This window comes from Coturnix japonica, chromosome 16 (assembly GCF_054131305.1).
Source record: "Coturnix japonica strain WE chromosome 16, WE-NBRP24, whole genome shotgun sequence".
In the NCBI taxonomy this organism is placed as follows: domain Eukaryota; kingdom Metazoa; phylum Chordata; class Aves; order Galliformes; family Phasianidae; genus Coturnix; species Coturnix japonica.
This window is the reverse complement of record NC_140678.1, coordinates 4,126,705-4,153,954: the sequence shown is the minus strand read 5'-3', so window position 1 is coordinate 4,153,954 and position 27,250 is coordinate 4,126,705. Positions and strand designations below refer to the sequence as shown.

At 54.2% G+C, this 27,250-nt stretch overlaps 2 protein-coding genes across 2 annotated transcripts; both read right to left on the bottom strand.

The window, feature by feature from the left end:
• Positions 1–13,714: 13,714 nt before the first annotated feature.
• On the bottom strand, positions 13,715–17,828 carry LOC146758174 (uncharacterized). Its single transcript, XM_085517370.1, has 8 exons — positions 17,681–17,828; positions 17,463–17,524; positions 17,007–17,160; positions 16,557–16,813; positions 16,271–16,356; positions 15,652–15,776; positions 15,078–15,189; positions 13,715–14,877 (listed from the first exon to the last, which is right to left on the bottom strand). Exons 1-8 carry the CDS (start codon positions 17,781–17,783, stop codon positions 14,142–14,144), a joined length of 1,635 nt encoding a protein of 544 aa, XP_085373496.1. The 5' UTR covers positions 17,784–17,828; the 3' UTR covers positions 13,715–14,141.
• Positions 17,829–20,319: 2,491 nt separating this feature from the next.
• Positions 20,320–25,654, bottom strand: LOC146758173 (coiled-coil domain-containing protein 81-like). The gene is made up of 5 exons (XM_085517369.1): positions 24,294–25,654; positions 22,621–22,739; positions 22,094–22,247; positions 21,683–21,900; positions 20,320–21,482 (listed from the first exon to the last, which is right to left on the bottom strand). The coding sequence occupies exons 2-5, from the start codon at positions 22,642–22,644 to the stop codon at positions 21,453–21,455; spliced, it is 426 nt and encodes a 141-aa protein (XP_085373495.1). The 5' UTR covers positions 22,645–22,739; positions 24,294–25,654; the 3' UTR covers positions 20,320–21,452.
• Positions 25,655–27,250: the final 1,596 nt, after the last annotated feature.

The following is a 27,250-nucleotide window of genomic DNA, read 5'->3' as shown; positions in this document are numbered from 1 at the left end:
GATGCATCTTGTTCGGCCCAGCTCTTCTCGGCTCTCTGTTCCCTCCAGGCCCTGCAGCTGGCAGCTCATTGGCTGCTCTGGGGCTTCAGGCACTGCCCGGATGGGTGGCAGAACACTGAAAGGACAGAGCAGGAGAGGTCCACCTGAGTGGCTGAGATGTGGAGAGGGGCCAGCCCTGTGAACTGGGGGGATCCTGCCGTCCCCATCCCAGCACTCTCAGATGCCCACAAACAAGCAGCGACACTTTAGCGTTAGGGAATGGGCTCTCGTTCGGTCACCCCCACGCACATCTCAGCCCACAGCCTCCAGCCTCACCTGTTGGCAATGCTGTGAATAGAACTTCATTTGGAACGTCAGCCCGTCAATGAGGAGCACTCCGACGTCCTTCAGGACCATGGCCACGTTCTCCCCATTTTGCAGGCGGCCGGAGAGCAGCAACACCGTGCTTTGGATGCACGACTGCGCTGTCTGCCAGCTCACAAAAGCAGCTGTAGCTACCTGGCTGTACTTCAGGTGCTCCACCTTCCTGGGGGCTGAGAAAATACCAGATACAGGGTTGATGATACGGTTGCTGTTCCACCTAGAACTGCTTCTAAGGGACATCATCCAGAACGGCCCCGCGTTTGGACAGGCTCCCCAGAAGGGGAGGTCTGCTTCTGAGAAGGGAGGCGGTGGCCCTGTTTGCCCTGTCCACGAAGCCAGCAGAGATTTAATCCCCCCTCCTACCTGGCAGGGACCCCCTGCGGGCCTTGAGGTGGTGCATAGCTATGAGGTTGCTGGCCAGGTGAAACACGGGCCAGCACAGAGTCACTGTCCTGTCCTCAGTACCGATGTCCTTGGAGATGGTGTCAAAGGAGCCAAAGGTGGGAATCCAGACCCCCTGCGAGTGGAAGAGAAAGGAAAGGCGGAAGCATTACGGGCTGGGATGAAGGCTCATCATCTTCCTCACTAAGCCTTGTCATCTTCCTTGCTGTAAACTTTCAACCCTGCAGGAGGGGCACCCTCCAAAATGGTTCCAGCTGCCCTGTGGACATCTAATCACTCCACTGTTCTCGGGCTGTTCCACCCTTATCTTTATGGCCTTCATCCCCCTTGTTTTTCCACACTCACTGTCTGCACTCCCCATTCTTCTAACAACTTTGACAGAAACCATCTTTCCACTCCCCTGTCCCAGTTTCTGTGACACTTTCTTTCTCTCCCTCACTGTGGGGCCCTTCTATCACCCTTCAGTTCCCCCCTTTTCTTTCACCTACCAGGACTTCCACCTGCTGGATCATTTGATTCTTTCTTGATGTGTTCTGAAATAAGCCCCGCTCTCCACCTTTTCTCTTAGCTCACGCCTCTCCCATACCTCGTATTCCCTTATGGCATCCTGGCACAGACACAAAGAGCACCACCTTCCCACACAAGTCGAACACAAGAGTAGCAAGGTGATGCAAACTAAGAAAAGCTGTTTGAACCATCCTAAAATTGGCAACTAGTAATTTATCCCATAGTCCAGAGAAAGCCATTCCCCAATCAGTGTTATGCCTGCCTACTTCACGTTGCAATACAACTTTGGATAAAGGGGATACCTCCTCTTGGACTGCCCACAGGGCACCTGCATTCTCAGGCATTTCTCAAGCTGCAGAGACGCTCACTATAGCCCTTCACAGCGGTGCTACTTTTAAGACCACGATAAGAGCTCTCACAAAGCTATGGCATCCCATATTACACCTTACCAATGGCTTATTCACCCTTCTTAGCCCACCTTGCATTTTTATACTGGCTCCACATAGTCCTCACTATGCCAGGTGGGAGTTTGAGCTCTCCCATCTCCCCACAGCCACCCAAAGCCTTTACCCGAACAACACTTGCTCATTCTATTACTTCCGTTTTGATACTCATGCCCATTAATCAGAGTCTTATTACTTCCCTTCATAGCGGCCACTGTTTAATATGGCACCTGCCCCTCAGTAAATGGACTCCCTTTGACCGCTTTTATATCTGTACTGAGCAGATGAATTTAGTCACAGGATCCCAGATCACGGTGCTTCCGTCCCTGCCTTTGGTAATCGTGTACAGACCCAGCAATCAAGGAAGTATTATGTTTTTGGAAAGCTACTAATTACACTGCAAAGCAAATTAGTGACCGACTCGTCATTTCTTTATGTTTAACTTTCCATGGAGCACTTTCCTTGACAGACCAAGTCGTTCCTCAGCATCTTGGAATCATCTCCTGTCAAAATACTTTAATGACTGCACGTGCCTGAACAGTTCTACAAGGGAAGCCTCCGGCCACTAAAAAAGGTACCAACATACAGCGATACCCCCCTTTTCTTGGTAGCTCTGAGAACTCAATTTGCCACTGTTGCCCTGGAAGGTACCCTTTCCCATTAGGCCCACTTGTGCCCTGTTCCTGGCACTGGGATCGTACTTTGTAGAGTCCATTTGCCCAGTGTATCCCCTTACCTTCCCTTATAACCAGTGTCCATAAAATACTAAGGGGCAGAAGAATGCGACCATCTGGGCATGCACCCACCTTTCAGCTTGCTCTCTTCCCTTTTAAATCATTAATTGCACTCCTGTCCTCTTTAGAATATTTTACAGGTTTTGACTCAGGTTCAGAGATTTTAAGTTTACCGTCTGGAACTGAAACCTTCTTCAACTGCCTGTTCTGCCACCTGACCCATCATCTTATTCCCTATTTCCTGTACAGTGTTGCCTTTCTGATGTCCTTTACAGCGTATAATAACCATTGGTAGATTTACATCATACTGTTTTCCTTGTGTGTGAGCAATCCTTGCCATTTTCAGATGGCACTATGAGCGTGTGGCACCCCAAAGACATAATTAGCATCGGTCGATATAATTAAGGCTCTTGTCAAGGCAGTTATTCCAGCCTTCTGAGGGGAAGTCCCCACAGCTGATGGTAGTGCTTCCATTACCTGCTCAGTAACAGTTACTGCATATCCTGCCTTGCAGCCTCCTTGTCTCACAAAACTGCAGCTGTCGGGAAACCAGGAACTTCTGCATCTTCTAAGGGTTCATCCTTCAGGTCCGACGGACCGGCAGCAACGTGCAGCTTCAGTTGTTTCAAAGCAGTCACGTAATACTGATTCTCCATGAGGTCTGCTAAGGAAAGATACTGGGTTGACAATATTAGGAACAATTATTTCTTTGGGGTGAGAGCCAATGTCCCGCTTTGCCTCCAATACAGTCAACAATGTAGGAGATATTAAAACCGGGATCCTTTGGCCCAGTGTAGATTTATGGGCTTTTTGAATATCGAGCATCAGAGCAGCCACCGCCCTCAGGCACCATGGCCATCACGTACTCATTTCATCAGGCTGTCTGGAGTCCGTAGCCGTGTATCCATAGTCAGCACCCTCCTGCCATTCCTGGGAACGTATGGAGTTCCTTGGCAGTCTGTGGCGCAGAGGTTTGGCAAATGGTTTCTTTCCTGGCAGTCCTTACTGTGGGAACACAAGAAGGACTGCACGGAGCAGCAGCTGCGGAGCAAGATAAACAGCACAAGAACCAAGGACACCTCGAGGAGAAGAAAGAATGGATGGCGGCTCTGGTTGGATAAGAGCCCACATGAATGGTTGCAGAATGTTGGTGCAATGTTCCGTTGGCGTGTAGGGGTGAATGAGAAAGCCAGAAAAAGAAAACTTGTGAAGGTACAGAAGTGATGTGAGGGGGATCTGCTGGGATGGGGGGAAGCCACACGGGGTGGTGGGGCAGTGAAAGGATGCCTACGGGAAGGCTAAGGGGCACTCTGGGGAAGCTGTGGGGCAGAGCCACACCTAGGAGCTGCCTTTACCCAACACAGTGCTGGTGCTGGAACTGCTGCTGGCCACGGGCCGTGGGCAGTGATGGGGCTGTTCCAGGGCTGCACTAGGATGGCTCTGGGGGCTGCTGTGGGGCAGCAGGTGATGAATCTGTCCTGCACACGGGACTCCCCCATAGCCCCTTAGACTTCCATCTTGCCCCCAGGATGTGGGCGAGATGAGGGTCTAGGGCATATAGAGAGTGCTGTTCTACAGCAACCCCAGAGCCACTCTACAGTACCCCCTGAATGACCCAGGAACAGACCCAGCACTGTCCACAGCCTCATCTGGGCTTATGGGGTTATGGGTCATGTGGAGCCTTGGGGTCACGTGGAGTTATATGGGGTTATGGGGTCATGTGTGGTGATAGATCAGGGCTCCACCTTTGGGCCACAGGGAACCCCAATTTCCTCTCAGGAAGAACTCAATACATGCACTCCAACACTGACCCACATCCCCCATTCTCACCCCAAACCACTCTCTACATGCCCCCGGGCCCCCTACGCCACATCTGTGCCCTACACCTTTTCCAGCACTGCATTCCCCTCCTGCAGCAGCCCCTCCTGTCCCAGCACCGTGCTGCTGGATGGGATCTGGAAGGATACGGGGGTGAAGAGGGGCCCCAGCAGGGCTCTGGGAGTCCTTGAATGGTGATGGGGGTCCTGTCAGGCTAGCAATGGGGAAGGCGTACTGGGTCTGAGGAAGTCCTGGAAGGGTTCTGGGGCTCTGTGGGGGTTGCGGGGTGGCTACAGGTTCTTGGATGGGAAATACTGACGGGTATTGGGGCATTCAGGGAATTATGGGCGGGCTGTCGTGGGAAAGAAAGGGCAACCTTCTGGAAAGCAAGGGGCAGCCACGGGGATGGAAGGAACACCTACTGCAATGCAATGGTAATCTGGGCCGAGGCCAGGGGATAGCCAGGGGAAGAACAGGAAACATAGCTGAGTTCTTCTTCTTTCAAATCACAGAGTCAGAGAACCACAGAATGACCCAGGTTGGAAGGGGCATCAAAGATCATGAAGCTCCAACCCCCCTGCCTGGCAGGGCCACCAAACTTCCATGTTTACTAGATCAGGTTACCCAGGGCCCCATCCAGTCTGGCCTTGGACACCTCCAGGGATGGGGCATCCACAATGTCCCTGGGCAGCCTGTTCCAAGACCTCACCACTCTCCTAGTAAAGAAATCCCTATCTTCTACTTAACAGCTTTGCTGCAAAACTGCCAGAGGAGCTGTAGTCCCACCACCCGTCTCCTGCCTGTGTCAGAAAGAGCTGCACATCAGCCGGGTGCAATTGCCATTCAAAAGCCAGCTCCATCATTGCACTCACATCACCATCCCCTTCAGCATCTGGAACAGACACAGACAGCCAGGCCCTTGTACAGGAACCATTCCTACACAGCCAGGGAAGTCCTTCGCTGTCTTAAGATGCGAGCATCAGAGGAAGAGCTTAAAAGCCTTCAAAACAGGCTACCATGGCACCAACTGTGGAAGCTCAACACACCTTCTTAAGAAGCAGCAAGAGGAACAAATGCACCTGGCTGCTGGAGAGGGCTGTGCTGCATCTCCTGCTGCCACCCTTGGCTTGTCATCGTGCTGCCCAAACTCAGCACGCTCTGAAGGGCCGCAGACTTGCAGGAAAGAACAGAGAGCAAAGAGCTCTGCCTGCATTCCCTGTCAGCACCCAGAGATGAGCCGTACAGCCCTTGCTCTCAGCACACACACCTCCTCTCTCTTACCAGCTGCTTGCATTCCTGCACAGCGCTGCTCAAAGCCCTCCTCCAGTTCTCCCTTCACAACACAATACGCAGCCTCTCCCCAGCCACGAGCTCTGGGCTGTTTGATGCCTGTGCCATCAGCGGGACCTGCAGAACAAACCTTGGGCTTCAGAGCTTGGAGGAGACAAGCGCTCTGTCTAGGAACATCCACCATCCAAAGCACTTTAAAGAAGCAGCTTCTTGAAAGCCCTGGATCTCTGTGACACATCAGGAGATGCTGAACTCAACCCGCAGCCCTCTCCACAACGGAAGGGCTCTTCACAACCAGCTGGAGGGGGAGCAAAGACCGTCTCAAGATCTCCAGTCCAACTTCAAGGCCATCAGCCTTCTTGGGCTGTAGCTGTCCAGACCCTGAGGTTGGAGGGCACTTGACCTCCAGTTCCTCTTGGCCTCTGCTCATCTAGACTCCCTCTTTCTTGGCCTCCATGCCTCAGTTTGGCCTCAGGACTACTAAGCTGCAAGGCCTCTTGGCCAGGCTCTTAGCCTCTCTCCAGGCTATTTTACCTGAAGGCCTCTAAGCCTCCTGGGCAACCTCTAGGCCTTCAGGCCTCCCTCTATGCTTCCAGAGCAGCTTGCAGGCATCTGTGCCTCCAGACGTGTTCTCCATCACCCCTCTAAGCCTTCCTTTGTGCCTTAAATACTCATGGACTCGTGGTCTCTTTATTGGCCTCCCTCTGTGCATCAGGCCCCCAAAACCTCAGTGCTTCCAGTCCAGCCCATTGGTACCTCGGCTCAGCTGGTGCTGCTGCAGGCAGTGCTTCCCGTGCCTGCCCAGCCTGCAGCCAGCACACAACCTTAGCGGCCGCCTGCTGCTCACATACAAGCACAAGTGCTGCTGGAGAATCAGAGCAAAGCACAGCCTGAATCACTGCTACCTTGCACTATGGAATGGCTGAGATGCACCACGGCCTCACCTGCTGCCTTCTTGGAAGGGGAGGTTCAGCAGCAGCTCCACTCGTCAGCAAGTCCTCCAGAAACCTCCTTCTTTCTTCCTGAGCAGGAGACTGGACGCTGAAACCTTCTCCAAAGCCATTATTAAACAGTACCTGGACCTGAAGCCCCAGAAGAAAACACAGTTCAGATCCAAGACCACAAAACTGTCATATTCTAATCCAATACAATTCCAATTCTGATTCAAACTTCAGAGCTAGCATTTCACCCACTCTGCTATGGAAGGGGGAAGGGAGGGGCAAAGGGAATGGGGAAGCGAGGGAGAGCCTTCTTGACCCCACATGCCCCTACAACCCACCCTATAGCCCCATACATCCCCTATAGCCCTGTATCCCACTAGAATCTTCTTACTGCCCACCCACAGCCCCCTAGAGACACGTATCCCCCATAATCCTCCTATAGCCTACCCAGAGCACCCTACAGGCCCCACTTAGAACCTTAGAGCTCCCCCACAGCCCTACAGAGCACCCCAGCCCCCCAGCTCCCTACAGCCCCATGATCCCCTGTAGCCCCCCAAAGCACAGAATCAGCCCTGGACCCCCTCCACAGTCCCCTATATCCTCCCCAGAGCCCCCGCTGTCCCATAGCCTCCTATACCACTTCATTAGTTCCACACAACTTTCTAGAACCCCATAGCCCCCCTGTGGCCACTAGGAAGCTCCCCATAGTCCCATATACACCTACATCTACCCCTGAAGCCCCCCTAGCACCCTACAGCCCCAGATCCTCCTCTATAAGCCCCGCACAGCCCTATATCCCTCTTCAGCATCCTCAGTGCTCCCTATAGCCCCAGATCTCTCCTGACAGCCCCCTCACACCTTTCTATATTCCCACAACAGCTACCTACATCCCCATATCCCCCTACAGCCACCGGCAGACCACACATTCCCCTCACACCTACCCATTTCCTCATATCCCTTGGTATCCCCACACAGCCCACTACAACCCCATATCCCCCACTATTCACCTATATATCCATCCCACTGCCCCCCACAGCCCCACATTACCCTACACTCTCCCTACAGCCCCATATTACCCCATAGTCCTCCCACAGCCTCCTAAACTCCCCCAGTGCCCCCACTCCTCCCTCACTGCCCCCTACACCCACAGCCCACCTCAGCCCCGGGGGGCACCGGGAGCAGCGCTGGACGCCTCGGGGGGGGGGCACCGCCCGGATGCGGGCAGCAGCGCTGCGGCCGTTAAGGCCCCGAGTCCTTCAACCGCTCCAAATCCCCGCATCCCACGCCGGAGGGGAGGGCAGGGCAGGGCAGGGCGGGCCGCTTCGGGCCGCGCACGGTTCCTCGCCCTGGCCCGGACCCGACCTCCCGCACACCTCCGGCGCCGCCGTCCTCAGCACCGCTCCCGTCGTGCCGCGGTTCCGTCTCGGTGCTGCCCGGACAGCTCCGGCGCGCAGCGGCTGCAGCGGCGCTGCCGTGAAGGGCGGCCCTGGCTGCGGCAGCGGCTTCAGCCGAATGAAGTAACAGCCAGGCGGCCCCGAGCCACAAGATGACGGCTGCTCCCGCGCGCGGAGCCTCAGCCAATCGGAGCCGGCGGCACTGCCGCTGACCAATGAGACAGCGATACTCGTCGGCGCTGCCGCTGACCAATGAGAAGGTGGGGGCGGAACGGAGCTGACGCTGGCCAATGGGAGGCCGGGGGCGGGTCGGAGCTGCCGCTGACCAATGAGAGGCCGGGGGCAGGTCGAAACTGCCGCTGGCCAATCAGAGACCGGCGGCGGGGTGGGGCGGGGGCGGGGCTTGGGATGCGTTCTGTTTTTACCGTGGACGGGATGTGGGATTGGGATCGGGATAAGGAATGAGGGATTGGGATGGACAGGTGGGAGATGGATTAGAGATGAGGGACTTGGAATTGGGATTGGGGCATTGGAAGTGGGATTTGGCTGTGAGGTTTGGGATTGGGATGTGGGCTGTGGGGATATGGATGTGCGATGGATACGGGATGGGATATCGGAAATGGAATATATATGGGCTGGGCTGTAGATATGGGATGGACTTGGGCTGCTCTTCAAGGATGCCCTCCTGGAAGCACAAGAGGTCTCCATTCCCCTGAATAAGAAAGTGGGCAGGCAAGGTGGGAAACCGCCATGGCTCAGCAAGGATCTGCTGAGAGAACTGAGGGCGAAGAAAGGGGTGTACAAGCTCTGGAAACAAGGCTGTGTCACCTGGGAAGAATACAGGGATGCCGTCCGAACTTGCAGACGTGGGATCAGGAAAGCCAAGGCGCAGGCAGAACTGAACTTGGCAAGGGACGTGAAAAACAATAAGAAAACCTCCTTCAGGTACATTGGCCATAAGAGACAGGCCAAAACGGGCGTACCTACTTTGGTAAGTTTAAAAGGAGAACTGGCTTCAACAGATGAAGAGAAGGCTGAGGTGCTGAATGAGTTCTTCACCTCGGTCTTCACTGGTGGCCAGGATTCTAGTCTTTTTCACGTCCCTAAGCCCTGCATCCCCAAACCTCTATGTGGGGACCAAGGAGGTAAATCCCTCCCCACTGTAAGGGTAGAGCAAGTCCGAGAGTGCCTCCTTAGACTGAATGAGTACAAGTCTATGGGGCCAGATGGCGTGCATCCCAGGGTCCTGAAGGAGCTGGCTGAGGTTGTTGCCGAGCCGCTCTCCATCATATTTGAGAAGTCGTGGCTGTCAGGTGAGGTCCCAGACGATTGGAGGAAGGGTCACATCACTCCCATATACAAGAAGGGGAGCAGGGAGGACCCGGGGAACTACAGGCCAGTGAGTCTCACCTCCATGCCTGGGAAGATGATGAAACAGATCCTCCTGAACAACATGCTCGATCACATAAAGAATGAGCATGTGATCTGAGACAGCCAGCATGGCTTCACCAGGGGAAGGTCATGCTTAACTAATCTTGTGGCCTTCTATGATGGAGTGACAGCGTTGGTGGACCAAGGGAAGGCGACCGATGTCATTTACCTGGACCTGAGCAAGGCCTTTGACATGGTCCCCCACCACATCCTCATCTCCAAATTGGAGGGAAGTGGGTTTGATGGGTGGACAACTCGATGGATAAGCAATTGGTTGAAAGGCCGCAGACAGAGAGTGGTGGTCAATGGCTCTATGTCCAGGTGGAGGCCGGTAACAAGCGGTGTCCCTCAAGGGTTTGTCTTGGGACCGGTGCTCTTTAACATCTTTATTAATGACATCGATGAGGGAATGGAGTGCACCCTCAGCAAGTTTGCTGACGACACCAAGCTGAGTGGTGCGGTCGATACGGTGGAAGGAAGGGATGCCATTCAGAGGGACCTCAACAGGCTGGAAAGCTGGGCTCAGGTCAACCTAATGAGGTTCAACACAGCAAAGTGCAAGGTTTTGCACTTGGGCTGGAAGAACCCCAGGCACCTGTACAGGCTGGGAGGAGTGGTCCTTGAGAGCAGCTCGGCAGAGAAGGACCTGGGGGTCCTGATGGACGAAAGACTCAACATGAGCCAACAGTGCACTCTGGCAGCTCGAAAAGCAAATGGGATCCTGGGCTCTGTCAGGAGAGGGGTGGTCAGCAGGGATAGGGAGGTGATTGTCCCTCTCTACTCTGCTCTTGTGAGGCCCCATCTGGAGTACTGTGTCCAGGTGTGGAGCCCTCAGTACAAGAAAGACATGGAGATTTTGGAAAGGGTCCAGAGGAAGGCCAGGAAGATGATCAGGGGGCTGGAGCACCTCCCCTATGAGGACAGGCTGAGGGAGTTGGGCTTGTTCAGCCTGGAGGAGAGAAGGCTGCGGGGTGACCTCATTGCAGCCTTTCAATACCTGATGGGAACTTACTCGCAGGAGGGGACTAAACTCTTCAAAAGGGCTGACAACAGCAGGACTAGGGGAAATGGTTTTAAGTTAAAAGAGGGAAGATTTACGTTGGATGTTAGGGGGAAGTTCTTCACTAGGAGAGTGGTTAGGCCCTGGAACAGGCTGCCCAGGGAGGCTGTTGATGCCCCGTCCTTGGAGGTGTTCAAGACCAGGTTGGACAGGGCCCTGGGCAACCTGATCTAGTAAATGTGTATGTTTGGTGGCCCTGCTAGGCAATGGGGGGCAGTTGGGGCTGAGCAGGCTACAGGACCGTGACTTGGCCACGTTGTTCTAGCGCTCACAATGGGCCCCTGCACCACAGGGCACTTGGGGGACGCTGGGTGTCTCCGCAGCCCTGAGGACCGGGCATCAGGGGCTGGGAATTAATTGATGGCATAGTCATGATGGCATTAATTGATGACTGTCTGTGGCCTGTTCCAGGGGACCTGGGCACTGTCACCTCCAGCCCTTCCCTTGCACTCCATGAAGCTGTGCAGAGGAACGGATCTGGAGGGGGCAGGCCCTATGGATGGCCCAGATTCATCATTAAGGTGGGACAGGGGCTGTGGCTTCTGTCCCCAGGGGACTCAACGTCCTGCCCTGGGTCTCTTGGCTGCTGCCAGTCCTTCTCCTGCCCTGAGTCCCTGGGGACAAACCCTGCAGGGACAAGGCTCCTCCTTGCCAGTGCTGACCTCTGACATCCTCTGGTGCCCAGTGAAGACCCTGATAATCAGTGACATCCCATGATGATCAATAAATCCCTCAGCAAAGCTACACGCTGCGTGTCTGTGTCCTTGTTCTCATGCTCAGCAGGGACAGCTGGGATCTGTCCTTGCCTGGCTGTGGCCACCTCAAAGTGCCGGGAGCCTTCCCCAGCTCCATGCCATGCACACCATGTCCTGCACCCCTGTGGCCTTCCCCACCCTGTCGCATCACCTGCTCCAAAGTCCTAAAGGATGGAGCTCCTCATGCTGCCAAGCAGCCCCAATAACCTCCCTCTGCTCTCTCTCAGCGCCTCCATACAGTTCCTCCCAAACCTGTTACACTTTGATCCACTTCTGCATGGACACAGTGTGACCACGTCACCCTCCTTTTAGCCGCTCTCTTATTGCAGACACTTGGCCCTCCTTTGGGTCTGCTTTATGCCTCTTGTGTCAGAGCCCCAACCCCATTACCCAAAGTCCGCATATCCCCTCCCACAGACACCTCCAATCTCCCGATGACCAACGAAGCCCTCTGATGACCAGTGACACCCCTTCTCAATCACTGAAGCCTTCTGATGGTCAATGAACATCTCTGACAACCAGTGGAGCCCTCTGACAACCAACAAAGCCTTCAGATGACCACATTCATTTCCTCTGGACACGCTCCAAGGTTGTGATGTCTTCCTTGCAGTGAGGGGCCCAAAAGTGGACACAGCACGGGAGGTGCGGCCTCATCAGAGATGAGTATAAGGGGACAATCACTGCCCTGCTCCTGCTGCCAATGCTGTTTCTGATACAAGCCAGGATGCTGTTGGCCTTCTTGGCCTGCTGGGCACACCAATGGCTCAAGTTCAGCCAAGCATCGATCACTGCCCCCAGGTCCAGGTCCTCTACGCAGCCTTCCAGCCACTCTGCCCCACACCTGAAGATTTGCCTGGGGATGATGTGGTCAAAGCGCAGGATCCGGCTCTTGGTCTTGTTGAACCTCATCCCAATGGGTTCAGCCCAGCCATCCAGCCTGTCCCGATCATTATGTGCTTACCACGGTGGAGGCAACCGCTGGGCGGCTTGAAACATATGCAGTATCCCATCATGCAGTACTGTCCTCTAAACACCATATTAGGTCTCAAGAAAAAATTCTTGTGGCTACATGGCACCCCAGAAAGAACTGAGTCAGATAATGGGGCTCTGATGACCAGTGCTGCCCTCTGGTGCCCAGTGAAGAAATATCTAGATCACTTATCAGGATGGCAATTGATTGGCAATTGCAACGGCAACGGCAGGTCCCCTTCAAGCAGGAGAGCATGCAGAAAGCAGCGTTGCAACTTTTAGGCCCAGTTACTCCAAGCTGATCACTTTCTCCCCCAGTTCCTCATTGGCTGAGTACTTCAGGATCACAATCTCCCCGAAAAAGACCTAGGGGTCCTGATAGATGAGAAACTTAACATGAGCCAGCAGTACGCTCTGGCAGCCCGAAAAGCAAATGGGATCCTGGGCTCCATCAGGAGAGGGGTGGTCAGCAGGGATAGGGAGGTGATCGTCCCTCTCTACTCTGCTCTTGTGAGGCCCCATCTGGAGTACTGTGTCCAGGTGTGGAGCCCTCAGTACAAAAAAGATATGGAGATTTTGGAAAGGGTCCAGAGGAGGGCCACAAAGATGATCAGGGGGCTGGAGCACCTCCCCTATGAGGACAGGCTGAGGGAGTTGGGTTTGTTCAGCCTGGAGAAGAGAAGGTTGCGGGGTGACCTCATTGCAGCCTTTCAGTACCTGAAGGGAACTTACTCCCAGGAGGGGAGTAAACTCTTCGAAAGGGCTGATAATAGCAGGACTAGGGGAAATGGTTTTAAGTTGAAGGAGGGAAGATTTAGGTTGGATGTTAGGGGAAAGTTCTTTACTAGAAGGGTGGTTAGGTCCTGGAACAGGCTGCCCAGTGAGGTTGTGGATGCCCCGTCCTTGGAGGTGTTCAAGACCAGGTTGGACAGGGCCCTGGGCAACCTGATCTAGTAAATGTGTATGTTTGGTGGCCCTGCTAGGCAGGGGGGTTGGAACTACATGATCCTTGAGGTCCCTTCCAACCCGGGTGATTCTGTGATTCTGTGATCATGGAATGCATTTGGATCAGTGATGCGTTTGGAATCATGGAATCCTAAAATTGCTCAGGTTGGGGAAGAGCTTCGAGGTCCTGCAGTCCAACTGCAGCCCAACCACGGAACCAATGCAGTCTCTCCAGCTGCATCTGCAGCACCTTTCTCCTCTCCAGCAGATCAGCACTCCCTCCCAGCTCGGTGCTGTCTGTGAACTTACTGAGGGCGCACTCAATGCCCTGGCCGAGATCCCTGATCAAGGCGTTCATTAGGAGCGTCCCCAGTGCCGAGCCCTGGGGACACCACTTGTGACCGGCTGCCAGATGTAAAGGCTGCTCTGGGTGTAGAGGCTTGGCTGAGTGCCTGTCTGAAAACAAACCTGCCAGGAACCAAACAAGGCAGAGGAGCCACGATGCCATGTGAGGTATCTGTATGCCTGCCTATGTATCTGCACAGCAGGCCCGGCTGCCCCTGCTTCCCCGCTTTGTGGGAGCTGGGGGGCTGTGACACGGCACAAATGGCAGTGCAGTCGGTAACTCGGGCTATATATATGTATACAGACACATGTGCATATTGTGTTTTGATTGTTTATTTGTATTTAGATGTTTATATTAAGTATGATGTGATGTAGAATAACAAGAGAATACAATATTATAAAGATATATAATTGATATAGATAGATAGATATAATAGATATAGATATATAGAGAGATTTATAATAATATAGGTATAGCAACAATGTTGCTATAGAATAGCAATATTACTAAGCCATGCCATTCTTTACCCCTTGCCTCGAACACTTCCAGCTATAGGGTTTTGCTCCTAAAGAGGCAAGGGGTCTTGGAAGAGTCCACACTCAGTCTCCTTGTTCCTTTGATTTTCTTCAAGGAGGTGGCATGCAGGAATGACACAAATGGGTCTCAATGGCACAAGTGGGACTCAGCAGCTGTTTTGCAGCCTCTAGTGGAGCTCTGACTGTCCTGGGCACAACACACCCACATCAGCGTGGGTAGGGTGTGCCCTTCCTGCGGAGTGGGGCTTTGGTATTTGGAGACTGACTCCTGGGAGACCCTGTTTCTTTCCTTATGGGTGGCAGAAATGCGGATGTGATGGCGGGGGACTCATGGCTGGTCTCGCCATGAGAAGCCGCTCCTGCCATCTCTTCAGCGGGAGACCCCGCTCCTTCCTTAATGGGTGGCAGCAACCCAGATCTGACAACAGAGGGCTCCTTGGGCAGGCTGGGATCTACGTGAGATGTTTCCGCTGCCACCTTTTCAGTGGGAGACCCTGTTTTTTCCGTTATGGGTGGCAGCAATCTAGATCTGCTGTGGGAGGACTGCTCGGGCAGGCAGGTCTCACCACAAGATGTTGCTGCTGCCATTTCCTTTGGTTGCTCCTGCGCTTTGCTGATCTTCTTAGCCCTTTTCCTGAGAAGTTTCACCGAGTCGCATGCCCGAAGCGCCAGCGTGGATGGTTTGCCTGGGGTCTCTGAGGATAGGCTGGACGCGGACCCAGAGGACGATGCTGGCTCTTGGCTGCACGAGGCCTTGGCTTCCTGCAGCTTGGGCAGCGCACCCTCACGCTGGGCTTCCTCTGCTCCTCCTTCTTCATCGAGGAACTTGATGCGTCTTGTTCGGCCCAGCCCTTCTCGGCTCTCTGTTCCCTCCAGGCCCTGCAGCTGGCAGCTCATTGGCTGCTCTGGGGCTTCAGGCACTGCCCGGATGGGTGGCAGAACACTGAAAGGACAGAGTGGGAGAGGTCCGCCTGAGTGGCTGAGATGTGGAGAGGGGCCAGCCCTGTGAACTGGGGGGATCCTGGCGTCCCCATCCCAGCACTCTCGGGCGCCCACAAACAAGCAGCGACCCTTTGGCGTTAGGGAATGGGCTCTCGTTGGGTCACCCCCACGCACATCCCAGCCCACAGCCTCCAGCCTCACCTGTTGGCAATGCTCTCCCTCCGCAGTCTGTTCTTTATCCTTCGCAACTGCTCTCCATCAACAGTTGCAGTGCTCAGGCGTCTAATATATGTTGGAGTGTTGTCAAATCTCACTGCAGTTGGGAAGGAAGAGGAGATTCACCGTCAAGCCTTTGGCTCGCTCACATGCAGCACTCAGGCCTGTTCCCAGAACCCGCCCTGAAACCATCTCTGTCTCTACTCCCCCTCTCTGCAGTTCAGCTCTGTTTTGGGCTGCAGGAGGGACGCTGGCTTTGGGAAAGAGGAGCTGGCTGGTGACAAGAAGGTGGCAGGGTGACTTTTGAGGTCCCTGTCCTTCCACTGCGGGAGGGCAGGGCCTGAGATCCCCACATCCTCCTGCCATAGCCAGGGATGGGGGTACGTCACACCCAGCACCTTCCTTTTGGACAGGCCAACCACAACCTAAGGGGAAAAGGCCGTGCTGAGCCAGCAGGAAGGTTTGATGCAAGTGAGAGCCCTGGGATGAAGGTCAGCAAGGGTCTGCCCACCACCAGTTGATTGCCCGTGCTGTGGAAAGGAGCTGGAAGCCACTTCACCTTTCTTGGCCCCAGTAAGAGGTGGCAAAGTCTCTTCTTTTGTTGACTTCTGTGACCCAGACAAGCTCCCGGAGGACTTGCGCTGTATCAGGGGCGGCAGTTTGGGGACCAACTCCATTTGGAACCTGTAAGCGAGGAGAAGGCAGTGAGCGGTGTGACGCAGTGCAACAGCAATCCTTGCTGCTCTCTCTGCTTGTCTGCTCACAGGCACGTTTTCATGCCGCATGAAGGCTTTCTAAAGCCGCTAGCACGGTCACTTGGGATAGGAGGAGGGGAAACAGTTTCAGGCAGAAAGAGGGAAGACTGGCTGGGATGGGAGGAAGAAGGTTTTAGCTGGAGGGTGGCGAGGCACTGGGATGTCTTGCCCAGAGAGGTGCTGGGTGCCTGGATAGGCATTCAAGGCCTGGCTGGACCAGCCTCAGAGCAACCTCATTTGGAGGCAGGTGTCCCTGTTGTCCGCAGGGCAGTGGGACCGGGTGCCCTTTTCGGGTTCCTTCCTGCTCCAATCGTTCTGTGATTCTCTGGCACATCCTCCTGGGCAGGACACTGACGGACACGAGGCACAAGCGCTACAGAATGAGAGCTGAGCAGCTGCATCAAGCAGCAGAAAAATACTCACTTGGGTAAGACGACAAGGCATTTTGAGAACACCAGGGAAGCCACTGGTTTCACACGGGACACCCCCATGTCCATCAGCGAGGGGGCCTGCAAGGGAGGAACAGGGAGGTTGTGGGATGTCCTGGTCATGGCTGAGGCACTGGGGACACGAGGAGCCCGAGGCAGGGAGAGCTGACAGCACCGCCACACCTGCACAGCTCGAGCAGCTGCCCAGGTCCTGGTGAGCCGTGTGCGGGCTGAGTGAGGCTGATGGTACTGCCCAGGCTATGGAGAAACCTACGGCTCACCTTGCGAACGGCTCCCCTGAAGTTCTCTTTCCCCAACAGCTTCTCCAGGAAGTCATAATAGAACTTCATTTGGAAAGTCAGCCCGTCAATAAGGAGCACTCCGACATCCTTCAGGACCATGGCCACGTTCTCCCCATTCTGCAGGCAACTGGAGAGCAGCGACACCGTGCTTTGGATGCACGACTTCACTGTCTGCCAGCTCACAGAGGCGGCTGCAGCCACCTGGCTGCAGTGCAGGGGCTCCACCTTCCTTTCGACTGAGAAAATACCAGATACAGGGTTGATGATACGGTTGCTGTTCCACCTAGAACTGCTTCTAAGGGACATCATCCAGATTGGCCCCGCGTTTGGACAGGCTCCCCAGAAGGGGAGGTCTGCTTCTGAGAAGGGAGGCGGTGGCCCTGTTTGCCCTGTCCACGAAGCCAGCAAGGGTTTAATCCCCCCTCCTACCTGGCAGGGACCCCCTGCGGGCCTTGAGGTGGTGCATAGCTATGAGGTTGCTGGCCAGGTGAAACACGGGCCAGCACAGGGTCACAGTCCCGTCCTCCATCCTGATCTCCCTGGAGATGATGTCAAAGGTGCCGAAGGTGGGAATCCAGACCCCCTGCGAGTGGAGGAGGAAGAGAGGGAGGACGCGTTACGGGCTGGCTGGAGGAAGAGCTGGAGGTGGTCCTTTGCGGGGACAGATCTCAGGAGCCCCCTCCTGCTGTTCAGAGGCACAAGCCAGGGCAGCGGGGACGGCTTTGGGGCTGCACAGCCCTCTCCTTCCCCTCGCCCTCCCTCCCAAATGCAGCTCAGCAGGGAAACACGGGGTAAGCTTCCTGCTGTGTGTGCAGGGGAAGACTCAGAGGAAGTCCAGGCTGAGCCGGACAGGGCGAGGAGGAACCCAGCAGCCAACAAACGCACCTTGTGCACCAGGAGACTCTCGTGTACCAAGGCGGCCACCGCATCCCAGACGGCAACTCGCTCTGCAGATCAAAGGAAAAGCAGGTCACACTCTGCACCTGCCGCTTCCCGGCACCCCTCCCACTGCTGGGCAGGAGGGAGGTGGCAGATGTAAAGTGCCATCTCCATCCCAAGACTGGCTGCAGCACCGCTCCCGTGGTGGCTGCGGGCCCGTGTACCTTTGGTATTAGCGCATGTTTGTCCAGAGGCAAGGCCCGCCCTGGGGCCGTTCTCACTCATCCCGGGTTGCTCCTTCTCGGCACCGGCCATGCTGGAGCTCATCCTTCAGATGCGTCTGCTCTGTACCAGATGCTCCTTCAGGATGCAGGACCCTCCTCCGTGCTCTGCCTTCACCCCCCTCCAGGGTGGCCGTGTCACAAACGTCACCACGGCAACGTGGTGACATCATGGCCAGCTGCCCATTATGATGCTGGCACTGCTGCCTGCCCCGCCTGACAGTGCTGACCCATCTCTGCTTTCTCCCTCTCCTGGAGCTGTGAGTTGAGGGGTGACCCTGGGGCGAGGACGGGGCTGGGATGTGTGGCTGTTCTCTCAGTTCCATGGGCCTTGGGGACACCGCGGGGGCTGCTGTTGGGCTCCCTCCTGATATTGGTGGGCAATGGGCAGGGGAAGGAGGCAATGGGGGGCAGTTGGGGCTGAGCAGGCTACAGGACCGTGACTTGGCCACGTTGTTCTAGCGCTCACAATGGGCCCCTGCACCACAGGGCACTTGGGGGACGCTGGGTGTCTCCGCAGCCCTGAGGACCGGGCATCAGGGGCTGGGAATTAATTGATGGCATAGTCATGATGGCATTAATTGATGACTGTCTGTGGCCTGTTCCAGGGGACCTGGGCACTGTCACCTCCAGCCCTTCCCTTGCACTCCATGAAGCTGTGCAGAGGAACGGATCTGGAGGGGGCAGGCCCTATGGATGGCCCAGATTCATCATTAAGGTGGGACAGGGGCTGTGGCTTCTGTCCCCAGGGGACTCAACGTCCTGCCCTGGGTCTCTTGGCTGCTGCCAGTCCTTCTCCTGCCCTGAGTCCCTGGGGACAAACCCTGCAGGGACAAGGCTCCTCCTTGCCAGTGCTGCCCTCTGACATCCTCTGGTGCCCAGTGAAGACCCTGATAATCAGTGACATCCCATGATGATCAATAAATCCCTCAGCAAAGCTACACGCTGCGTGTCTGTGTCCTTGTTCTCATGCTCAGCAGGGACAGCTGGGATCTGTCCTTGCCTGGCTGTGGCCACCTCAAAGTGCCGGGAGCCTTCCCCAGCTCCATGCCATGCACACCATGTCCTGCACCCCTGTGGCCTTCCCCACCCTGTCGCATCACCTGCTCCAAAGTCCTAAAGGATGGAGCTCCTCATGCTGCCAAGCAGCCCCAATAACCTCCCTCTGCTCTCTCTCAGCGCCTCCATACAGTTCCTCCCAAACCTGTTACACTTTGATCCACTTCTGCATGGACACAGTGTGACCACGTCACCCTCCTTTTAGCCGCTCTCTTATTGCAGACACTTGGCCCTCCTTTGGGTCTGCTTTATGCCTCTTGTGTCAGAGCCCCAACCCCATTACCCAAAGTCCGCATATCCCCTCCCACAGACACCTCCAATCTCCCGATGACCAACGAAGCCCTCTGATGACCAGTGACACCCCTTCTCGATCACTGAAGCCTTCTGATGGTCAATGAACATCTCTGACAACCAGTGGAGCCCTCTGACAACCAACAAAGCCTTCAGATGACCACAGTCATTTCCTCTGGACACGCTCCAAGGTTGTGATGTCTTCCTTGCAGTGAGGGGCCCAAAAGTGGACACAGCACGGGAGGTGCGGCCTCATCAGAGATGAGTATAAGGGGACAATCACTGCCCCGCTCCTGCTGCCAATGCTGTTTCTGATACAAGCCAGGATGCTGTTGGCCTTCTTGGCCTGCTGGGCACACCAATGGCTCAAGTTCAGCCAAGCATCGATCACTGCCCCCAGGTCCAGGTCCTCTACGCAGCCTTCCAGCCACTCTGCCCCACACCTGAAGATTTGCCTGGGGATGATGTGGTCAAAGCGCAGGATCCGGCTCTTGGTCTTGTTGAACCTCATCCCAATGGGTTCAGCCCAGCCATCCAGCCTGTCCCGATCATTATGTGCTTACCACGGTGGAGGCAACCGCTGGGCGGCTTGAAACATATGCAGTATCCCATCATGCAGTACTGTCCTCTAAACACCATATTAGGTCTCAAGAAAAAATTCTTGTGGCTACGTGGCACCCCAGAAAGAACTGAGTCAGATAATGGGGCTCTGATGACCAGTGCTGCCCTCTGGTGCCCAGTGAAGAAATATCTAGATCACTTATCAGGATGGCAATTGATTGGCAATTGCAACGGCAGGTCCCCTTCAAGCAGGAGAGCATGCAGAAAGCAGCGTTGCAACTTTTAGGCCCAGTTACTCCAAGCTGATCACTTTCTCCCCCAGTTCCTCATTGGCTGAGTACTTCAGGTTCACAATCTCCCCGACTCTGCACTAAACATACTGGATCCCCTTCCCTTCCCTTCCCCATAGCACATTGCAAAGGAAGACCTCCAAGGCCAAAATCCAGCCTGCCAGGTGCCCTGCCAGGCCAAAAAGCAGTGTGCCAATCCAGGGGCTTGGAAAGCAGAACAAGGGAGAAGTTAGGAATAGCGTAGGCGTAGGCTTGGGGTTGGGCTTGGGCTTAGGCGGGATGTTCGATGTGTACCGTAAGGGAATTTGATTCTAGGGCAGTGCAGTCAGTAACTCTGGCTATATATATGTATACAGACACACGTGCATATTGTGTTTTGATTATTGTTTATTTGTATTTAGATGTTTATATTAGCTATGATGTAGTGCTGTAGAATAGAAAGAGAATACAACATTATATAGTTAATATAGATATATAATAGATATAGATATAGATAGATATAATAGATACAGATATATAGATTTATAATAATATAGGTATAGCAATAATGTTGCTATAGAATAGCAATATTACTAAGCCATGCCATTCTTTACCCCTTGCCTCGAACACTTCCAGCTATAGGGTTTTGCTCCTAAAGAGGCAAGAGGTCTTGGAAGAGTCCACACTCAGTCTCCTTGTTCCTTTGATTTTCTTCAAGGAGGTGGCATGCAGGAATGACACAAATGGGTCTCAATGGAATAAGTGGGACTCAGCAGCTGTTTTGCAGCCTCTAGTGGAGCTCTGACTGTCCTGGGCACAACACACCCACATCAGCGTGGGAATGTGTGCCCTTCCTGCGGAGTGGGGCTGTGGTATTTGGAGTCTGACTCCTGGGAGACCCTGTTTCTTTCCTTATGGGTGGCAGAAATGCGGATGTGATGGCGGGGGACTCATGGCTGGTCTCGCCATGAGAAGCCGCTCCTGCCATCTCTTCAGCGGGAGACCCCGCTCCTTCCTTAATGGGTGGCAGCAACCCAGATCTGACAACAGAGGGCTCCTTGGGCAGGCTGGGATCTACGTGAGATGTTTCCGCTGCCACCTTTTCAGTGGGAGACCCTGTTTTTTCCGTTATGGGTGGCAGCAATCTAGATCTGCTGTGGGAGGACTGCTCGGGCAGGCAGGTCTCACCACAAGATGTTGCTGCTGCCATTTCCTTTGGTTGCTCCTGCGCTTCGCTGATCTTCTTAGCCCTCTGCCTGAGAAGTTTCACTGACTCGAATGCCCAAAGCGCCAGCATGGATGGTTTGCCTGGGATCTCCGTGGATAGGCTAGACGTGGACCCAGAAGACGATGCTGGCTCTTGGCTGCATGAGGCCTTGGCTTCCTGCAGCTTGGGCAGCGCACCCTCACGCTGGGCTTCCTCTGCTCCTCCTTCTTCATCGAGGAACTTGATGCATCTTGTTCGGCCCAGCTCTTCTCGGCTCTCTGTTCCCTCCAGGCCCTGCAGCTGGCAGCTCATTGGCTGCTCTGGGGCTTCAGGCACTGCCCGGATGGGTGGCAGAACACTGAAAGGACAGAGCAGGAGAGGTCCACCTGAGTGGCTGAGATGTGGAGAGGGGCCAGCCCTGTGAACTGGGGGGATCCTGCCGTCCCCATCCCAGCACTCTCAGATGCCCACAAACAAGCAGCGACACTTTAGCGTTAGGGAATGGGCTCTCGTTTGGTCACCCCCACGCACATCTCAGCCCACAGCCTCCAGCCTCACCTGTTGGCAATGCTGTGAATAGAACTTCATTTGGAACGTCAGCCCGTCAATGAGGAGCACTCCGACGTCCTTCAGGACCATGGCCACGTTCTCCCCATTTTGCAGGCGGCCGGAGAGCAGGAACACCGTGCTTTGGATGCACGACTGCGCTGTCTGCCTGTTCTCAAAAGCAGCTGTAGCTACCTGGCTGTACTTCAGGTGCTCCACCTTCCTGGGGGCTGAGAAAATACCAGATACAGGGTTGATGATACGGTTGCTGTTCCACCTAGAACTGCTTCTAAGGGACATCATCCAGAACGGCCCCACGTTTGGACAGGCTCCCCTGAAGGGGAGGTCTGCTTCTGAGAAGGGAGGCGGTGGCCCTGTTTGCCCTGTCCACGAAGCCAGCAGAGATTTAATCCCCCCTCCTACCTGGCAGCGACTCCCTGCGGGCCTTGAGGTGGTGCATAGCTATGAGGTTGCTGGCCAGGTGAAACACGGGCCAACACAGAGTCACTGTCCTGTCCTCAGTACCGATGTCCTTGGAGATGGTGTCAAAGGAGCCAAAGGTGGGAATCCAGACCCCCTGCGAGTGGAAGAGAAAGGAAAGGCGGAAGCATTACGGGCTGGGATGAAGGCTCATCATCTTCCTCACTAAGCCTTGTCATCTTCCTTGCTGTAAACTTTCAACCCTGCAGGAGGGGCACCCTCCAAAATGGTTCCAGCTGCCCTGTGGACATCTAATCACCCCACTGTTCTCGGGCTGTTCCACCCTTATCTTTATGGCCTTCATCCCCCTTGTTTTTCCACACTCACTGTCTGCACTCCCCATTCTTCTAACAACTTTGACAGAAACCATCTTTCCACTCCCCTGTCCCAGTTTCTGTGACACTTTCTTTCTCTCCCTCACTGTGGGGCCCTTCTATCACCCTTCAGTTCCCCCCTTTTCTTTCACCTACCAGGACTTCCACCTGCTGGATCATTTGATTCTTTCTTGATGTGTTCTGAAATAAGCCCCGCTCTCCACCTTTTCTCTTAGCTCACGCCTCTCCCATACCTCGTATTCCCTTATGGCATCCTGGCACAGACACAAAGAGCACCACCTTCCCACACAAGTCGAACACAAGAGTAGCAAGGTGATGCAAACTAAGAAAAGCTGTTTGAACCATCCTAAAATTGGCAACTAGTAATTTATCCCATAGTCCAGAGAAAGCCATTCCCCAATCAGTGTTATGCCTGCCTACTTCACGTTGCAATACAACTTTGGATAAAGGGGATACCTCCTCTTGGACTGCCCACAGGGCACCTGCATTCTCAGGCATTTCTCAAGCTGCAGAGACGCTCACTATAGCCCTTCACAGCGGTGCTACTTTTAAGACCACGATAAGAGCTCTCACAAAGCTATGGCATCCCATATTACACCTTACCAATGGCTTATTCACCCTTCTTAGCCCACCTTGCATTTTTATACTGGCTCCACATAGTCCTCACTATGCCAGGTGGGAGTTTGAGCTCTCCCATCTCCCCACAGCCACCCAAAGCCTTTACCCGAACAACACTTGCTCATTCTATTACTTCCGTTTTGATACTCATGCCCATTAATCAGAGTCTTATTATTTCCCTTCATAGCGGCCACTGTTTAATATGGCACCTGCCCCTCAGTAAATGGACTCCCTTTGACCGCTTTTATATCTGTACTGAGCAGATGAATTTAGTCACAGGATCCCAGATCACGGTGCTTCCGTCCCTGCCTTTGGTAATCGTGTACAGACCCAGCAATCAAGGAAGTATTATGTTTTTGGAAAGCTACTAATTACACTGCAAAGCAAATTAGTGACCGACTCGTCATTTCTTTATGTTTAACTTTCCATGGAGCACTTTCCTTGACAGACCAAGTAGTTCCTCAGCATCTTGGAATCATCTCCTGTCAAAATACTTTAATGACTGCACGTGCCTGAACAGTTCTACAAGGGAAGCCTCCGGCCACTAAAAAAGGTACCAACATACAGCGATACCCCCCTTTTCTTGGTAGCTCTGAGAACTCAATTTGCCACTGTTGCCCTGGAAGGTACCCTTTCCCATTAGGCCCACTTGTGCCCTGTTCCTGGCACTGGGATCGTACTTTGTAGAGTCCATTTGCCCAGTGTATCCCCTTACCTTCCCTTATAACCAGTGTCCATAAAATACTAAGGGGCAGAAGAATGCGACCATCTGGGCATGCACCCACCTTTCAGCTTGCTCTCTTCCCTTTTAAATCATTAATTGCACTCCTGTCCTCTTTAGAATATTTTACAGGTTTTGACTCAGGTTCAGAGATTTTAAGTTTACCGTCTGGAACTGAAACCTTCTTCAACTGCCTGTTCTGCCACCTGACCCATCATCTTATTCCCTATTTCCTGTACAGTGTTGCCTTTCTGATGTCCTTTACAGCGTATAATAACCATTGGTAGATTTACATCATACTGTTTTCCTTGTGTGTGAGCAATCCTTGCCATTTTCAGATGGCACTATGAGCGTGTGGCACCCCAAAGACATAATTAGCATCGGTCGATATAATTAAGGCTCTTGTCAAGGCAGTTATTCCAGCCTTCTGAGGGGAAGTCCCCACAGCTAATGGTAGTGCTTCCATTACCTGCTCAGTAACAGTTACTGCATATCCTGCCTTGCAGCCTCCTTGTCTCACAAAACTGCAGCTGTCAGGAAACCAGGAACTTCTGCATCTTCTAAGGGTTCATCCTTCAGGTCCGACGGACCGGCAGCAACGTGCAGCTTCAGTTGTTTCAAAGCAGTCACGTAATACTGATTCTCCATGAGGTCTGCTAAGGAAAGATACTGGGTTGACAATATTAGGAACAATTATTTCTTTGGGGTGAGAGCCAATGTCCCGCTTTGCCTCCAATACAGTCAACAATGTAGGAGATATTAAAACCGGGATCCTTTGGCCCAGTGTAGATTTATGGGCTTTTTGAATATCGAGCATCAGAGCAGCCACCGCCCTCAGGCACCATGGCCATCCCGTACTCATTTCATCAGGCTGTCTGGAGTCCGTAGCCGTGTATCCATAGTCAGCACCCTCCTGCCATTACTGGGAACGTATGGAGTTCCTTGGCAGTCTGTGGCGCAGAGGTTTGGCAAATGGTTTCTTTCCTGGCAGTCCTTACTGTGGGAACACAAGAAGGACTGCACGGAGCAGCAGCTGCGGAGCAAGATAAACAGCACAAGAACCAAGGACACCTCGAGGAGAAGAAAGAATGGATGGCGGCTCTGGTTGGATAAGAGCCCACATGAATGGTTGCAGAATGTTGGTGCAATGTTCCGTTGGCGTGTAGGGGTGAACGAGAAAGCCAGAAAAAGAAAACTTGTGAAGGTACAGAAGTGATGTGAGGGGGATCTGCTGGGATGGGGGGAAGCCACACGGGGTGGTGGGGCAGTGAAAGGATGCCTACGGGAAGGCTAAGGGGCACTCTGGGGAAGCTGTGGGGCAGAGCCACACCTAGGAGCTGCCTTTACCCAACACAGTGCTGGTGCTGGAACTGCTGCTGGCCACGGGCCGTGGGCAGTGATGGGGCTGTTCCAGGGCTGCACTAGGATGGCTCTGGGGGCTGCTGTGGGGCAGCAGGTGATGAATCTGTCCTGCACACGGGACTCCCCCATAGCCCCTTAGACTTCCATCTTGCCCCCAGGATGTGGGCGAGATGAGGGTCTAGGGCATATAGAGAGTGCTGTTCTACAGCAACCCCAGAGCCACTCTACAGTACCCCCTGAATGACCCAGGAACAGACCCAGCACTGTCCACAGCCTCATCTGGGCTTATGGGGTTATGGGTCATGTGGAGCCTTGGGGTCACGTGGAGTTATATGGGGTTATGGGGTCATGTGTGGTGATAGATCAGGGCTCCACCTTTGGGCCACAGGGAACCCCAATTTCCTCTCAGGAAGAACTCAATACATGCACTCCAACACTGACCCACATCCCCCATTCTCACCCCAAACCACTCTCTACCTGCCCCCGGGCCCCCTACGCCACATCTGTGCCCTACACCTTTTCCAGCACTGCATTCCCCTCCTGCAGCAGCCCCTCCTGTCCCAGCACCGTGCTGCTGGATGGGATCTGGAAGGATACGGGGGTGAAGAGGGGCCCCAGCAGGGCTCTGGGAGTCCTTGAATGGTGATGGGGGTCCTGTCAGGCTAGCAATGGGGAAGGCGTACTGGGTCTGAGGAAGTCCTGGAAGGGTTCTGGGGCTCTGTGGGGGTTGCGGGGTGGCTACAGGTTCTTGGATGGGAAATACTGACGGGTATTGGGGCATTCAGGGAATTATGGGCGGGCTGTCGTGGGAAAGAAAGGGTAACCTTCTGGAAAGCAAGGGGCAGCCACGGGGATGGAAGGAACACCTACTGCAATGCAATGGTAATCTGGGCCGAGGCCAGGGGATAGCCAGGGGAAGAACAGGAAACATAGCTGAGTTCTTCTTCTTTCAAATCACAGAGTCAGAGAACCACAGAATGACCCAGGTTGGAAGGGGCATCAAAGATCATGAAGCTCCAACCCCCCTGCCTGGCAGGGCCACCAAACTTCCATGTTTACTAGATCAGGTTACCCAGGGCCCCATCCAGTCTGGCCTTGGACACCTCCAGGGATGGAGCATCCACAATGTCCCTGGGCAGCCTGTTCCAAGACCTCACCACTCTCCTAGTAAAGAAATCCCTATCTTCTACTTAACAGCTTTGCTGCAAAACTGCCAGAGGAGCTGTAGTCCCACCACCCGTCTCCTGCCTGTGTCAGAAAGAGCTGCACATCAGCCGGGTGCAATTGCCATTCAAAAGCCAGCTCCATCATTGCACTCACATCACCATCCCCTTCAGCATCTGGAACAGACACAGACAGCCAGGCCCTTGTACAGGAACCATTCCTACACAGCCAGGGAAGTCCTTCGCTGTCTTAAGATGCGAGCATCAGAGGAAGAGCTTAAAAGCCTTCAAAACAGGCTACCATGGCACCAACTGTGGAAGCTCAACACACCTTCTTAAGAAGCAGCAAGAGGAACAAATGCACCTGGCTGCTGGAGAGGGCTGTGCTGCATCTCCTGCTGCCACCCTTGGCTTGTCATCGTGCTGCCCAAACTCAGCACGCTCTGAAGGGCCGCAGACTTGCAGGAAAGAACAGAGAGCAAAGAGCTCTGCCTGCATTCCCTGTCAGCACCCAGAGATGAGCCGTACAGCCCTTGCTCTCAGCACACACACCTCCTCTCTCTTACCAGCTGCTTGCATTCCTGCACAGCGCTGCTCAAAGCCCTCCTCCAGTTCTCCCTTCACAACACAATACGCAGCCTCTCCCCAGCCACGAGCTCTGGGCTGTTTGATGCCTGTGCCATCAGCGGGACCTGCAGAACAAACCTTGGGCTTCAGAGCTTGGAGGAGACAAGCGCTCTGTCTAGGAACATCCACCATCCAAAGCACTTTAAAGAAGCAGCTTCTTGAAAGCCCTGGATCTCTGTGACACATCAGGAGATGCTGAACTCAACCCGCAGCCCTCTCCACAACGGAAGGGCTCTTCACAACCAGCTGGAGGGGGAGCAAAGACCGTCTCAAG

Bases quoted from the DNA above. Each gene is read 5' to 3' on its own strand.
- LOC146758174 (XM_085517370.1), bottom strand. From the start codon at position 17,783: ATGAGCTCCAGCATGGCCGGTGCCGAGAAGGAGCAACCCGGGATGAGT. The intron at 16,814-17,006 runs GTAGGAGGGGGG...GTATTTTCTCAG, and splicing joins CCGCAGGGGGTCCCTGCCAG to TCGAAAGGAAGGTGGAGCCC. The intron at 15,777-16,270 runs GTGAGTATTTTT...CCTCGCTTACAG, and splicing joins TGCCTTGTCGTCTTACCCAA to GTTCCAAATGGAGTTGGTCC.
- LOC146758173 (XM_085517369.1), bottom strand. From the start codon at position 22,644: ATGATCCAGCAGGTGGAAGTCCTG. The intron at 22,248-22,620 runs GTAGGTGAAAGA...TTCCACTCGCAG, and splicing joins TCCAGCAGGTGGAAGTCCTG to GGGGTCTGGATTCCCACCTT. The intron at 21,483-21,682 runs GTGAGGCTGGAG...CTGTCCTTTCAG, and splicing joins ATTCACAGCATTGCCAACAG to TGTTCTGCCACCCATCCGGG.